The following is a 15418-nucleotide window of genomic DNA, read 5'->3' on the forward strand; positions in this document are numbered from 1 at the left end:
GAAAAGGTAGAGGTGGCGAAGGCTAAACAAGAGGCATAAGACGACATGTACTCCAGGTTGGATACGAAAGAAGGAGAAAAGGAGCTCTACAGGTTGGCCAGACAGAAGGATAGAGATGGGAAGGATGTACAGCAAGTAAAGGTTATTAAGGATAGCTATGGAAATATGTTAACCGGTGCCAGTAGTGTGGTAAGTAGATGGAAAGAGTACTTTGAGAAGTTAATTAATGAAGAAAATGGGAGAGAAGGTAGAGTAGAAGAGGGAAGTATGAATGAATGAATGAAGTAATGTGAAAAAGTAGTGGAGGCTAAACTCAGGACAGAAGTATCTGTGAGCAACAGTAAGGTTTCATGTCTAAAAAGAGTACCACAGATGCATTATTTGCCTTGAAGATCTCCTTATTTTTCTTTCGGCTTGTCCCGTTCGGGGTCGCCACAGTGTGTCATCTTTTTCCATCTAAGCCTATTTCATGCATCTTCCTCTCCAACACCCACTGTCCTCATGTCCTCCCTCACAACATCCATCAACCTTTTCTTTGGTCTTGCTCTTTTGCTTTGAGGATGCTGGTGGAAAAGTACAGATAAGGTCAGAAGGAGGTACATTGTGTCTTTGTGGATCTACAGAATGCCTATGACAGAGTACCAAAGAGGAACTGTGGGACTGCATGCGTAAGTCAGGTGTAGCGGAGAAATATGTTAGAATAGTACAGGATATGTATGAGGGCAGTATAACAATGGTGAGGTGTCCCGTAGGTGTGACAGAAGAATTTAAGGTGGAGGTGAGACTACGTCAGGCAGTGATGAAAGTCCTCCGGATTTTCCCGGAATTCCGGATTTTTTAATTTTCATGAAAATTGCTCCGGAAAATTGCCTAAAACTAATCCAGTTGAGTTGAGTTGAGTATGAGTTGACAACATTGAACGAACATGTGTTTGAGTTTGTTGTTTTGGTTTCACGAGGGTAGCCATGTTGAGGCATGAACACTGGTAATAGTAACACCCCTCCCCTCGCATTCTCTCAAGACGTCACTTATTTTGTGTGGTCTTGACATTAATTTATGTTTATTTCATAAATATTGTTAACTAAACGACCCTGTTCCAAAACAGGAAATGTAAGTTAACCGTACGGAGCGTGTACGAAAGCGCATGTTCAGAAGTGCTTCACTTTAAGCGAGCGCATTTACGTCGAAATCATCAACATCATGAGGCATGTCAAAGGAAATTCAGTTACACCAAGGGTGCTCATTGCGTCGATCACGAGGCAGTGTGACGGCGTAAAAAAAAAAAATATATATATATATATATATATATTAGACTATCATCCACCTCGTCGCTTGATTCAGGTCTGGCCAATACGTCGAGCGCATGCACATAAAGGCGCGTTCTAGCAAGCCGGCCTCTATTTATGGGAGTCCTGTGGTTAACATACTCCGACAGTCATTGCATCTTAAGCCAACAGCATTTTTTTTAACTTTCTCTATTAATATCGAAAGTAAACATAAGCAGCATGTGTAGCTCGTCTTTGCTCTATGCTGCCCAGACTTTGTTGCTAACTAAAGCAGCGGTGGTGGACACTGTCATTATAAAACACATTGATGGGATGCTTAAGTACTGTAACATCTGTAATTATGTGTGTACGTCTTTAAGAGCGGGGGGCAAGGTACCCTAGGAAAAAGAGCGTGGCGGAGCAGCGGTCGTTGTTAGAGAAAGTTCCGTATGCTGCCTAAAAGAAACCAGTGGCTTGTTCTTTTTCATTTTTTACAGTCCGTATGTGAATTGTGCCATGTAACATCCAGTCATCCCTCACTCATTGAATCACATTGCAAAATGCCACAAACTGAATAGCTGTATGTTATACTTAAAACTTGCATTGGATTTTTTTTTTTCGCATGCAACGCAGAAAATCTGCGAAGAGAGTGCATCAGCGGTGCACAATTGCGCACTCGCGCAGTTTAGAGGGAACATTATCTTTTTGGGGGGGGCTCGCCGTCCTGCGATTGACCAAGACTGACTGCGATCGACGCATTGATCTAAACCAAAGTCAAACTCAACCTCCAAGGGCCCGACCTGGCTGACCTCTGACGTCACTACATTTAAACATTCTGCTGCGGGACTAACATTAGCCTGGAGGATTTCCATTAGTTTTGAGAATTCCACAGTCAACAGTCTGTCATATGCAGTGAAATTTTCACCCGGACTCTTTTACTGGTGGACTCATGTCTGAGATGGGTTTTGAATGTAAAAAAACTGTTAAAACCTGGATCAGTGCCTACCATACAGCCAGTTCCAACACCTGAACAGATGTTTCTAAAGGCACAAAACGCGAACTTGGAGTGGCCGCTGATCCCGTACACGCTTTGACATGCTCAATCCCCAAAGAAAGTACCAAAACTGCGAAGAGCTTATGTTAAAAGACAAGTTGCGAAGGTATGTATTTTTTTTCCTTGAAAACTTTAACACTGTTTATATGGGTAAATGATAGTTCTTAGTGAAAAATATTTTATTGCCACAAAAAACAGGATAATAATGTGTACAAATGGTGGCACGGTGGAGCAGCTGGAAAGCGTTGGCGTCACAGTGCTGAAGACCCGTGTTCAATCCCAGGCCTCCCTGTGTGCAGTTTGCATGTTCTCCCTTTACCTGCGTGGGTTTTCTCCCACATCACAAAAACATACAACATTAATTGGACACTCTAAATGCCACTGGATGTGATTGTGAGTGCGATTTGTCTGTCTCGATGTGCCCTTTGATTGCCTGGCAACCAGTTCAGGGTGTACCCTGCCTCCTGCCCGTTGAGAGCTGGGATAGGCTCCAGAACTTTCGCGACCCTTGTGAAGATAAGCGGCTAAGAAAATGGATGGATGTATACAAACCTTCTTTTTATTTATTTGTGCAGGGTTTTTAGTTTTAATAAAATACTCCATAGTAAGTAAAACAGAATATGTGTGTGAATGAGAAAGGTGGAGGGGGAAGAGTGAGGCTACAGGGAGAAGAGATAGTGAGGGTGGAGGACTTCAAATATTTAGGGTCAACAATCCAGAGCAATGGTGAGTGTGGTAAAGAAGTGAAGAAACTGGTCCAAGCAGGTTGGAAAGGCTGGCGGAAGGTGTCTGGTGTGTTATGTGACAGAAGAGTCTCTGCTTGGATCAAGGGCAAAGTTTATAAAACAGTGGTGAGGCCAGCCATGATGTACGGATTAGAGATGGTGGCACTGAAGAAACCACAGGAAGCAGAACTCGGAGTGAGCAGGTTGGATAGGATTAGAAATGAGCTCATGAGAGGGACAGCCTAAGTTGGATGTTTTGGAGACAAGATTCGAGAGAGCAGACTTCGATGGTTTGGACTTGTTCATAGGTGAGAATATTGGTGGAAGTGTGCTGAGGATGGAACTGCCAGGCAAAAGAGCGAGAGGAAGACCAAAGAGAAGATTTATGGATGTGGTGAGGGAAGACATGCGGGCAGTTGGGGTTAGAGAGGAAGATCCAAAAGATAGGCTAAGATGGAAAAAGATGACACACTGTGGCGACCCCTAACGGGACAAGTCGAAAGGAAAAGAAGATAGTATTAAAACAAGCAGTATTACATATTAGTCACTCACAGAATAGGAGACCTGTTTGCAATTTATCAAAAATAATTTGTGCACCACTGAATAGATTGAAATGAACCTGTGCTTTATCTATTTTTTCTTATTTTATAAGCTTTGAACCTTATTTTTGTATATAAATTACAGATGTTGCAGGAAGCATCTTCAATGTTGCGTAACATATGACATTTATACAAAATACAAGCATACAGTACAGTAAAAATGCTATGAATCTTGTTCTGTAGTATATGTTTACTTCAAATACAAACATATACATCAGCATTTCCACACAGAAAAAAAAGTCAGGATGTAGACCATTTAAATCCTGTGTACTCTGGGCCCTCTGGATTAGGAAAGATGTCACAAATCTTTGACACAGCAGGATGGATGTGGCACGCGGTTATTTCTGCCCACAATTCCCCAACTCCATCTCACAAGCTGCCTATAAGCAGTATGTTGCATTAACCTGAAAATATGACAATTTCCCAGAATGGGACTTTGTTTGAACAGGCATTGATTGAACAATGCTGCTTTTAGCAGGCACAATAATGATATGAATAATTCTTTACTTTGAAAAATCCTAATGTAAATGGGGCAGCACGGAGTTTGCATGTTCTCCCCGTGCCTTCTTTCATTTTCCCCAAGAGGTCCAGTTCCTTCAACTTGATGACAACTGGGATAGGCTGAGCAGTCCCACGACCCTTGTGAGGATAAGCGATGAAGAAAATGGATGGATGGCTGAATGTAAATGTCAAAAAGCTGGGCTGATTAGGAGAAATAATAGTTTTTAAAATAGATCTCGCTCGTGTTGTGGAAAATCCAGTCGCTGACGATACTGTTGCCTCAATTGTAAAAAGGCAACCTCCAGTACAGAAGCATTCAGACAGCTGGCAATAAATCACAAAACCATCCACCCCACTTACAGTTATATTTTAAGCATTTAGTGCAAAGCAAAACCACAAGATACTGGTTTACAGCTTTCACTATAAAGTTTTGCTCATGATATCTTGGGAAACCTTTGGCTAAAATGGGGCTTTGACAGGTCTTCATACTGTCTACTGGGTAGTTTGCTCTCAAATTAACGTGGCAACATTTTAAATGGATGTCGTTCATTAAAATCCTTATTTGTGAAATTATACCAACTTACTCTGGACTACGTTATCAGCTTCAGTTTTTTTTTTTTTTTTACACTATAATTGCGTTGTACACGCAAAATGGTTGTCGCAGATGTTGGATACCAATTCACTAAATAGATGTCGTTTGCATAATTTCAAAACAAGACCAAAAACTTTGTATAGACATTCAGGATATCGAAGCCATTACTATTTATCAGTTAATGGCTAAATGGTGTTTGGTTATTGATTGTAGCGAATGCCAGACTGATTTGGAGTCATTAGCGCCAAGCTACTGCATAATCCCTATTTGCAATTTTAATTGATTTCGTTAGCTGGCTTCTAGTGCAATTGTACAGGGCCCTATACCCACAACCTCTTAAGATATAAAGCCGTTACTCCTAAAGAAACGAAAAAAGACACATGCACCTGTGTGGGGTTGTAGGCTGCATAAAGACACCTGTCCACCCCATACAATCAGTAAGTCTCAAACTTGTAACATGGCCAAGACAAAGACCTGTCCAAAGACACCAGATACAAAATTGTACAACTCCACTTGGCTGGAAAGGGCTGCGGACAAATTGCCAAGCAGTTTGGTGAAAAAAGGTCCACTGTTGGAGCAATCATGAGAAAATGGAAGAACCTTAAACATGACAGTCAATGTCAATCGGAGTGGAGCCCCTGGCAAGATATCACCTCGTGGGGTCTCAATGATCCTTAGAAAGGTGAGGATGCAGCCCAGGACTACACGACAGAACTTGCTCAATGACCTGAAAAGAGCTGGGACCACCGTTTCCAAGATGACTGTTGGTAATACACTAAGACGTCATGGTTTGAAATCAGGCATGGCACGGAAGGTTCACCTGCTTAAACCAGCACATGTCAAGGCCCGTCTTAAGTTTGGCAATGACCATTTAGATGATACAGAGGAGTCATGGGAGAATGTTTTGTGGTCAGATGAGGCTAAAAATTAACTTTTTGGTCATAATTCCACTGACTGTGTGTTTGGAGGAATACAAATGATGAGTTCCATCCCAAGGACACCATCCCTACTGTGAAGCATGGGGGTGGTAGCATCGTGCTTTGGGGGTGTTTTCTGCACATGGGACAGGACGACTGCACTGTATTAAGAAGAGGATGACCACGGCCATGTATTGTGAGATTTTGGGGACAACCTCTTTCCCTCAGTCAGAGCATTGAAGATTGGTCGTAGCTGGGTCTTTCAACATGACAATGACCTGAAGCACACAGCCAGGAAAACCAAGGAGTGGCTCCGTAAGAAGCATATCAAGGTTCTGGCGTGGCCTAGCCAGTCTCCAGACCTAAACCCAATAGAAGATCTTTGGAGGGAGCTGAAACTCAGTGTTTCCCGTAGACAGCCCAGAAACCTGTCTGATCTTAACTTAACTGTTCATATACTTATTTTCTGAGCCATTTATTCTCACAAGGGTCACGGGAGTGCTGGAGCCTATCCCAGCTGTCATGGAGTTGGAGGCTGGGTACACCCTGAACAAGTTTCCAGCCAATCGCAGGCCACATGGAGACAGACAACAGTTGCACTCACAATCACACCTAGGGGCAATTTAGAGTCTCCAATTAATGCATATTTTTGGGATGTGAGAGGAAACCAGAGTGACACACTCAGGCACGGGGGGAACATGCAAACTCCACACAGGCGGGGGTGGGATTTGAACCTTTGTCATATGCCACCGTGGCACCTATACTAAGTTTTATGCTTTCTAACTTAAAAAGAAAAACTTCATGATTGTTTTCTTTGTTTAATAACATCTCAAATAGTACAAGCCCAACATTAGTATTGATCATAAAACCTTTTATCAATTCTGAGGAAAAAGAACAACAAACGCACAATGCCTCAGTTATTCACAGAAGTATACACAGACACTACATTAGGGTGTCATTTCTCAGGCAGAAAGAAATATAAAAATAATGTAATCCATTCTCCGGAATGTAATCTTAACACTGATTTGCCCTTTTCTTCCATGAACTGTCCAATATATTAAAAAAAGAAGAAAAAGCCTTAGTGCAGCACCTTGGCTTAACCGCCTTGCCTCAGTGTGGTAGGACAGGCCATAGATGTGGTCTTTCTCTCTGAGAAGGCTGTCAAACTGATGGTGATTCAGACTTCTGCATCGGATGAAAATAAGAGTTTTGATGACCACCTTCATGATGTTATCCATCTGTCATGACCTGCAACACGAAGCCTCCTGGTGCAATATACAGCATACAGCAACAGTTTTTTTGTTTATGAGCAACAGTTCATAAATCATGTCCTCCATTTGCAGATTGCACTCTCTCTTACTGAACTTTGTCAGAATGTTTTTTTTTTTCTCTGATCATTGAGGGGGCACCATCTGTAGCCATGCTGACAACGCGTGGACCACTGCTATGACAAGTGTAGTGAAATTATCAGATGCTGTCGTCGTAGCTTTCATTAGCACCCGCTCCGCGAATGCTCTGGTGATGGTCAATGTGTCATCAACTCTGCAGATTAAAATGGCCAGTTGTCTAATGTGTGTAATATCCATGCTTTCATCATTTGCAACTAAAAGGCAATAAATGGCTTTACTTTGTGCTGTAACAGCTGTCCAAATCCACTGAAAAATCGGAAATGCCATCTGCAAACGTATTTTTCATCAAGCTCATATTTTTAAAAGCCTGGCGCTTTTCAGGGCACACAATCTCCACTACCTTCATTATTCATGTTTATAGAAATTCTCCCTCATTAAATGGTTTTGAAGCCACTGCTTTTTCATTAGCAGTAAGGTAGCTAGCCTTCATCGCAACATTACTGATGTCTTTTCTGTGAATAAACACAAACTGCTGTTTCTTCAGACCTGCCAACAGTTCATTCACCTTCCAGCTCATTCGCTGTCCAGTGGATACAATCACAACAGCAGTTGCTTTTATTGAAAAATTGCAGCTCTTTTTGTGTCCATGTCCATGCCATCGTTTTATACTTTACAAAATCATCCCTTGGCAGTCTGGTTATTCTGTGATCCATTTTGATGCTTTTCTTCTGTTTTCTGCCACGTATCTTTGGTTTTGCTCTCCATTTTATGGCATTAGAGATAATTTTAGCTGAACAGCCTATAATTGTTTTCACTGTTTATAAGGTTTCCCCTCTCCAATCAAACTTTTAATCAAAGTACGCTGTTCTTCTGAACAATGTCTTGAACAACCTATTTTCCACAGGCTTTCAAAGAGAAATGCATGTTCAACAAGTGCAAGCTTCATCCTTAAGTATTCACATCTGATTTTCACAAAATTGATGACCTCACTGATTGAATGCCACACTGCTATTTTTGAGCACCTCTCTTTCAACAAATTGCCCAATTGTACAGTGTTAAGAGTGTGTATATCATGAATGCTGGGTCTTGTTGGTGTTGAGAATCTTCTGTACCAACTGGTAACTTGTTTGAAATGTAGCAATAAAAATGTTCTGAAAATGTGTATTAATGTGGTTAGTCACATTGGACTGCTATTATTTTGAACACGACTGTATATTGCAGAATTCCAGGGCTGAAGTTAGTGGGAGTACAGTTTGCCCCAGCTCTTCACTTGCAGCTGGAGAAAAGTTCAGGCTCAAGAATGACTGATGTGCAGTTGCTGCGCTCCATTGTAGATTATGTGAGTCCCATTTTATTCTACACTAAATGCATAATCAACCTCAACCGGATGATACTCTTTTATCCCTTCAATCCTAGGCATATTTTTAGATACTGTATGTCTAAGAGGTTCAATGCAACTCAATGAATATTAGGCACTGGCAAATGTTAAAGAAACCTATAGATATTCTCTCATGATTCAAGAAAAACAAAAAAGACAATGCATCTTATCTTTGAAACATTTTCCTGCACAAATAAAATAGCGTAGTAGCTGTTTGCCTAGATCTAAACCCTAAACTGAAGAACTCTGAGGCAAATGTGCTAACCAGTCTTTCACTCTGCCACTTTGACTTCCAGTTGGCATCATTCATTCATTCATCTTCTTCCGCTTATCCAAGGGCAGTTCGCAGGGGCAGCAGCTCCAAATTATAAAAATACAATATTACTTTCAGAACAAACTTTTGCAATCATTTAATCCTAGAAACAATACAATGATAAGTAACATGTTAATTTTCCTACTAATCAAAAGTTAACTTTAATACTAATAAGTAAAACATCCATAAATACTCACTGTAGCGGGGTGAAGAACTGGTTAATACAGCTGCCTCACAGTTCTGAGGACCAGGGTTCAAATCCAGCTTCGGCTGTGTGGAGTTTACATGTTCTCGCCATGTTTGCATGGGTTTTCTCCAGATACCTCCTCCCATAACCCAAAAACATGCATTAGCACCTGATGCATTTAATTTTCTAACAATGTTTCCACATTTTTGCTGTTAGTGTATGGAGAGAGAAGTGGCTCTGACCCTCGCCCGATACCTTGAAAAAGAGGAGCGATATCCCTCTCCTCCCAGGTAAAGTCGGTCTTTTTACCACCATTGCCAGCAACCTATAGGTTTGGTGGGGCTTAATTGTCAAACCTCTATTATTCCATGTCTTCAGCATCCGGGTGGTGGTGACCATTGAACAGACAGAGGAAGAAATACTGAAGGCCAAATTCTGTATACGGGAAGCCGCTTTAACACTGCTTAAATGAATTTGGGATTTTTTTTCTTTTCACCAATGTCACTTGATCTCTTTATTTTCTGGACTGAGTAATAACCTTGAAATAGAGTCCTTCACTCAGCACACTTACACTGCTTTTTATCTGACAGCCTCCCAGCTCCCGTCTTGTGTATCCTTACCACGAATGTTAACTTGACAGCCGTCACTGATAGACAAAAAGACTCCTGAAACTGCTGTGCTAATATTACTGTTCTGAGTGTTTGACAGCTCCTTGTACATCATTTGCTGCATGCAAACATGATCAAACATTTGGTATTGAAACATTAAGATTAGTTAGTGTTAAACACATTCACTGGCCTCTTCAACATCCAAGCATGTTTTGTTCTTTCTTGTGTAATCTTGACATTGTACATTATATTATTGTACATTCAACAAATGTTTTCTACTAAGCCAATTATTGCATAATTAAACTCAAATATGTGAAATTGTCTTTTTTTGTATGAGAAATTGAAAATTTATCCTTCTTAAATTATTAGTGAATGTCCATTAATAACATAACATTTTTCAGTTATTTTTCAGGACTACATGACAGGACTTGCTCAATGACCGCAAAAGAGCAGGGACCACCGTTTCCAAGGTGACTGTTGGTAATGCACTAAGACGTCATGGTTTGAAATCATGCCTGGCACGGAATGTTCCCTTGCTTAAACCAGCATGTCAACCCCGTCTTAAGTTTGCCAATGACCATTTGGATGATACAGAGGAGTCATGGGAGAAGGTTTTGTGGTCAGATGAGACCAAAATGGAACTTTTTGGTCATAAATCCACTAACCGTGTGTTTGGAGGAAGACGAATGAGAGTTCCATCCCAAGAACACCATCCCTACTGTGAAGCATGGGGGTGGTAGCATCATGCTTTGGGGGTGTTTTTTTGCACACGGACAGGACGACTGCACTGTATTAAGGAGAGGATGACCCCGGCCATATATTGTGATATTTTGGGGAACAATCTCTTTCCCTCAGTCAGAGCATTGAAGATGAGTCATGGCTGGGTCTTTCAACATGGCAATGACCCAAAGCACACAGCGAGGAAAGTAGTGCCTCCGCAAGAAGCGTATCAAGGTTCTGGTGTGGCTTAGCCAGTCTCCAGACCTAAACCCAATAGAAAATCTTTGGAGGGAGCTGAAACTCCGCATTTCTCAGTGACAGCCCAGAAACTTGTCTGATCTAGAGAAGATCTGTGTGCAGGAGTGGGCCAAAATCCATCCTGCAGTGTGTGCAATCCTGGTGAACAGCTGCAGGAAACGTTTGTACTCAGTAAAAGCAAACAAAGGCTATTAATTAAATATTAACATTGGTTTTCTCAGGTGTACAAATACTTATTTGAACTTACTTATTCTTATCACACAAATCTTCTTCTTTTCTTTTCGGCTTGTCCTGTTATGGGTCGCCACAGCGTGGCATCTTTTTCCATCTAAGCCTATCTCGTGCATCTTCTTCTCTAACACCCACTGTCCTCATGTCCTCCGTCACAACATCCATCAACCTTTTCTTTGGTCTTCCTCTCGCTCTTTTGCCTGGCAGCTCCATCCTCAGTACCCTTCTACCAATATACTCACTCACTCGTCTCTGAACATGTCCAGCTGTATAAATCGTTAAAAAAATCATACATTCTGATTTCTGGATTTTCTTTTTAGATTATCTCTCTCACAGTGGACATGCACCTACAATGAAAGACTCCTCCATGATTCCCAAGTGGGAGAATTTGCAATATAGCAGGGTGTACAAATACTTGTTTTCTTCACTAAACAGAATTAAACACACTAGAAAATTCCAACTGATAAGATAATGTTGTTTTTTTTGTTGTGGAAAATATTCTCTGTTTGAATTTGATACTTGAAACATATTCCTGAAAAGCTTTTGACAGGGGTAACAAAATATAGTACTGGGAAAGTTAAGAAATGCTCTCCAAATGCTTGGGACATTCTACGGGTGAACAGGTTAATTGGAAACACATACCTGTCAACTTTTCGGTGCCAACCTGTATAAACTACCAAAAAAAATCCTTATAGAGAGCAAAAAATCCTTATGACATACCGAAGCAAATTATATGTCAAAATTTTCAAAGATTTTTAATGTAGATCTCCATAATGATAATATTTGAAGTTAATCTCTAATTATAAAAGTCTATTTGGTGGCATTACTGTGTTCAGAATTGTATTCATGTGTAACTTTCTTCACCAACTCTAAATGCTGAACCTTCGGCTCGAAATTACAGCATCCATCCATATTGACTTTGCATCGCAATAATGCTGTCAGTGTCTTGGTACAAGCAATTTTCTGAACTCTGTGTGAACTTTTCTCACTACATTGAGGATCCTTTCAAAGTCTGCATTGCTGTGAGGTAAGCAAACCACTGCTTCCATCACTTTGCTGAGATGATGGAACATTGGTTTGCCTGTAAGAGAGGTAACACAACTCAAGGTGTCGCTCTAACGTACCCAAACTCACGGCAGACTCCCGGTGAAAATGTGTCATCGGCTATTTTGAGGAAGCACTTTGGAGGAGGAACCCTGCCAATGTGTGAGCTAGAACACCAGCAAGTCGACCGCAAACGCTCCGCTAGTGAGCTCGACCGACCACGACGAAAACCTTTTGCGAAACCACAACAACTTTTTGGAGAGAACAGTATTTGGTCTGCAATTTTAGAATCTGTATGATTTGCGTAAGATTTACCTCAAAATTCGTATGAAGTACGGCTAAACCATACGAGTTGACAGGTATGGAAACAGGTGAGAGACAAAAGGACAATCCCTGAAAGAATCAGTTGTTCACAAGCAACATTTTGAATTTAAGAATTCTAATTTAATATTGGAATTTAACAACCTTTATCAATGCACAATTGCAAGGAATTGATGTTTCATCATCTCCAGTCCATATTATCATCGAAAGATTCTGAGAAATCTTTGCATGTATGTGGCAAGGCCTAAAAAACAGCTAAATGGCGGTGACCTTCCATCCCTCAGGCACCACTGCCTTAAAAATTCCATCCATCCATTTTCTTAGCCGCTTATCCTCACAAGGGTAACGGGAGTGCTGGAGCATATCCCAGCTGTCAAAGGGCAGGAGGCAGGGACACCCTGAACTGCTTGCCAGCCAATCGCAGGGCACATAAAGATAAACACTCACAGTCACACCTTAGACACCTTAGAGTGTCCAATTAATATTGCGTGTTTTTGGGATGTGGGAGCAAACCGGAGGGCCTGAAGCTAGCCAGGCTAGTCTTCACGTCATCTGTACCTTGCACGTTTGTGAGGCCACCATTAATGCTGAAGGTTGCATACAGGTTTTGGAGTGACACACGGTGCCCTCTAAGCAATGTATTTTTCAGGGATATCTCTGCTAATTTTCAGCAAGAAAATGCCAAGGCACAATCCGCACATCTTATAACAGTTTGGCTTCATAGTAAAATAATAATAACAACAGTAATACTGTCAGGGGTGTGGCCCGGCCACTGTCCTGTGCGCAGCTGCAACTCCTTACCTCCGCCTCATTGCTTCGAATTATCCATGTATTTAAGTCTCATGTGTTGTGTTCCTAGTAGTTCATTCATTATATGAGACTGCATGAGTCTGTGTGAGTATACAAGCTACTTATAGAGTATTTGCCTCGTTGTCACAGCTAAGCATTCCTGTGCCACCACAGCCAAGTGTACTTGAGACTTCCTTTTCCTAAGTAGTTATCCAACCTCATTTTCATGTTTTCGGACCTTGCCTGTTGTCAAAGTGTTTTTGTGCTTTTGTCTGTGTTGGACTGCTTACCTGTGTATGCCCTCTGGAATAAAACCACCCTCAAAATTATGTCACTGCCTCGGAGTCCTGCATTTTGTTCCTAGCCCTTGTCCCATGTTCATGACAGAACGAAATGGCCAGTACAGGACCCAGCGGGAAAAACACGGCGTCGCCGGTCACGGCACCGGTCCGCCTCCCAGCGCACTCAGCCTGCCGACCAAATGTCCCCTCTCCAACTGGGATCTGTCTTTTTGTCCTCTCCTTCATTTTCACCTGCCAACCCGTGCCCCCCATGTATTATGATCATCCTCCATGCCTGACCCACTCACTGCCACGTTTTATTAGACTCGTATTTTTCAGATTTTGAAGAGGACCTTGACTGTCTGTTCAATTCTGACTCTGATATAGGTTTAGTTTTTTCCCTCTTTATTTTTTGTCCAAGCAAATTTGTGTCATCTCTCCCCGTCTCTAGGAGCCACGTGTCTAAGTCCAAGCACTCTTCCGCCAACCTTTTCTGGAGCACCCATTTGGCCATTCATCCGGGACTCACGCGTGGTGGCCAGCGGAGGCATCCAAGTAGAGCTCATCTTTATGCCTCCCTCCTCAAAATCCGCCCCCGAGTCAACTCGTTCTATCCCCCCATGTTTCTAATTCACCTTCCCGTGACCCTGTGCATTCTCCTACCAAGCTTCGAAGGCCGCGGTCTGAGAAGGCATCTGCAAACCCCAAGTCATCTCAAGCTCATGTCTCGGTGGTGCCTGACCCCTATCAGCCTCTTGCTTATGCCTCGGCAGTGCCTGATCCCGAACAACCTGTCGCTCATTCCTCGGCGGCGTCTGACCAGCAGCCTCTTCTTGCTCATGTCTCGGTGGTGACTGACCATAAGCTGCCTCTCACTAATGTCTCAATGGTGCCTGACCCGCAGCCGTATCTTGCTCCTGCCTTGGCGGTACCTGAAGCACAGCCGCTCTTGCTCCTGCCTTGGTGGTGCCTGACCCCCAGCCACCTCTTGCTCTTGCCTCACTGGTACCTAACCCCCAGCGACCTCTCATTCATGCCGCAGTGATGCCTGACTCCCAGCCGCCTCTCGCCCATGTCTTGGTGGTACCTGATGCCCATCCACTTCTCACCCATGCCTCGGTGGTGCCTAAGCAGCAGGTGCCGCCTCTCGTCCATTCCTTCGTGCTGCCCAAGCTGGAGCTGCCACCTCTTGCTCTTGCCTCCGTTGTACTCAACCAGGACCAGCCACTGCTTTTGACCATGCTTTAGTGGTGGTGCTTGATCAGCAGTCACTTCTCACTCCTGCTCTAGTAGTGGTGTTTGACCAGCAGCCGCCTCTCGCTCCAGTTCTACTAAGGGTTCCTGACCTGCAGCCACATCTTGCTCCTGCCTCAGTGGTACCTGAATCATAGCAGTCTCTTGCTCCTGCCTCGCAGTGCCTGAACCGCAGCTACCTCTTGCTCCTGCCTTAGTGATGCCTGACCCACAGCCACCGTTCGCTCATACAGCGGGGGTGCCTGACCCCAGCCACCTCTCGCCCATCCCTCAGCGGTGGCCGAGCTTTCGCCTCCGCCTCTCACCCATCCCTCGGTGTTTTCCAAACATCAGCCGTCGCCTATCACCCATGCCTCGGCAGTGGTCGACCAGGAGTAGCCACCGCCTCTCGCCCATGTTTAATTGGTGGTGCTTGACCTATAGTCGCTTCTTCTCGTTCCCATCTCTACGGTGCTTGATCAGCAGCCGCCCTTCACTCCTACTCCAGTGGTGGGGCTTCAACAGGAGCTGCCTCTTCTCATTCCTGTCTAAGCACTACTTGACCAGCAGCTACCTCACAGTCCCGATCTAGGCTCGACCAACAGCCACTGCCTCTCATTCCTGGTTCACCAGTGCTTGACTAGTGGATGCCTCTCTCTCCAGCTCCAGTGGTGGGGCTTGAACAGCAGCCCCCTCTCACTCCTACTCCAGTAGTCTGTATTTTACCAGCAGGTGCCTCTTGCTCTGCTCCAGTGGCTGTGTTAACGACCCTGCCTTCACACCTGCTGATTTTGGTACTGCTGCTTCTTTGGACTGCCTGCCTGTGTTTCAAACTTGAACTGAATAAAGACATTTGCCAAACTGTACCTGGTCTTGTGAGTCATGCATTTTGGGTTCAGCTTCATGTTCTGGTCATGACAGAACGATCTGGCCAGCACATGGACCCAGCTGATCGGGTGTGCAACGCCCTTCAGGCTCAAGGACGGCATCTCGCTGAACACGTCGAACATCTCCAGATGGTTGCTCGCCAGTTGGAGCAGCTGAGCAACCAGT

At 43.3% G+C, this 15418-nt stretch overlaps 1 protein-coding gene across 4 annotated transcripts in view; it reads left to right on the plus strand.

Annotated features, from left to right (window-relative positions):
* The window catches only part of sptlc1 (serine palmitoyltransferase, long chain base subunit 1), a 94082-nt gene extending 82655 nt beyond the window's left edge, over nucleotides 1–11427 (plus strand). For 2 of the 4 annotated variants that reach the window (XM_061800834.1, XM_061800831.1), the window contains exons 14-16: nucleotides 8224–8341; nucleotides 9097–9170; nucleotides 9259–11426. In XM_061800834.1, coding sequence (XP_061656818.1) covers nucleotides 8224–8341; nucleotides 9097–9170; nucleotides 9259–9352 — 286 coding nt within the window. In that variant the 3' untranslated portion in view covers nucleotides 9353–11426. Of the gene's footprint in view, nucleotides 1–8223; nucleotides 8342–9096; nucleotides 9171–9258 lie in introns of all 4 variants that reach the window. The other 2 variants (XM_061800832.1, XM_061800833.1) reach the window with 2 other exon arrangements.
* The last annotated feature ends 3991 nt before the right edge of the window (nucleotides 11428–15418 follow it).

This window comes from Syngnathoides biaculeatus, chromosome 17 (assembly GCF_019802595.1).
Source record: "Syngnathoides biaculeatus isolate LvHL_M chromosome 17, ASM1980259v1, whole genome shotgun sequence".
In the NCBI taxonomy this organism is placed as follows: Eukaryota; Metazoa; Chordata; class Actinopteri; order Syngnathiformes; family Syngnathidae; genus Syngnathoides; species Syngnathoides biaculeatus.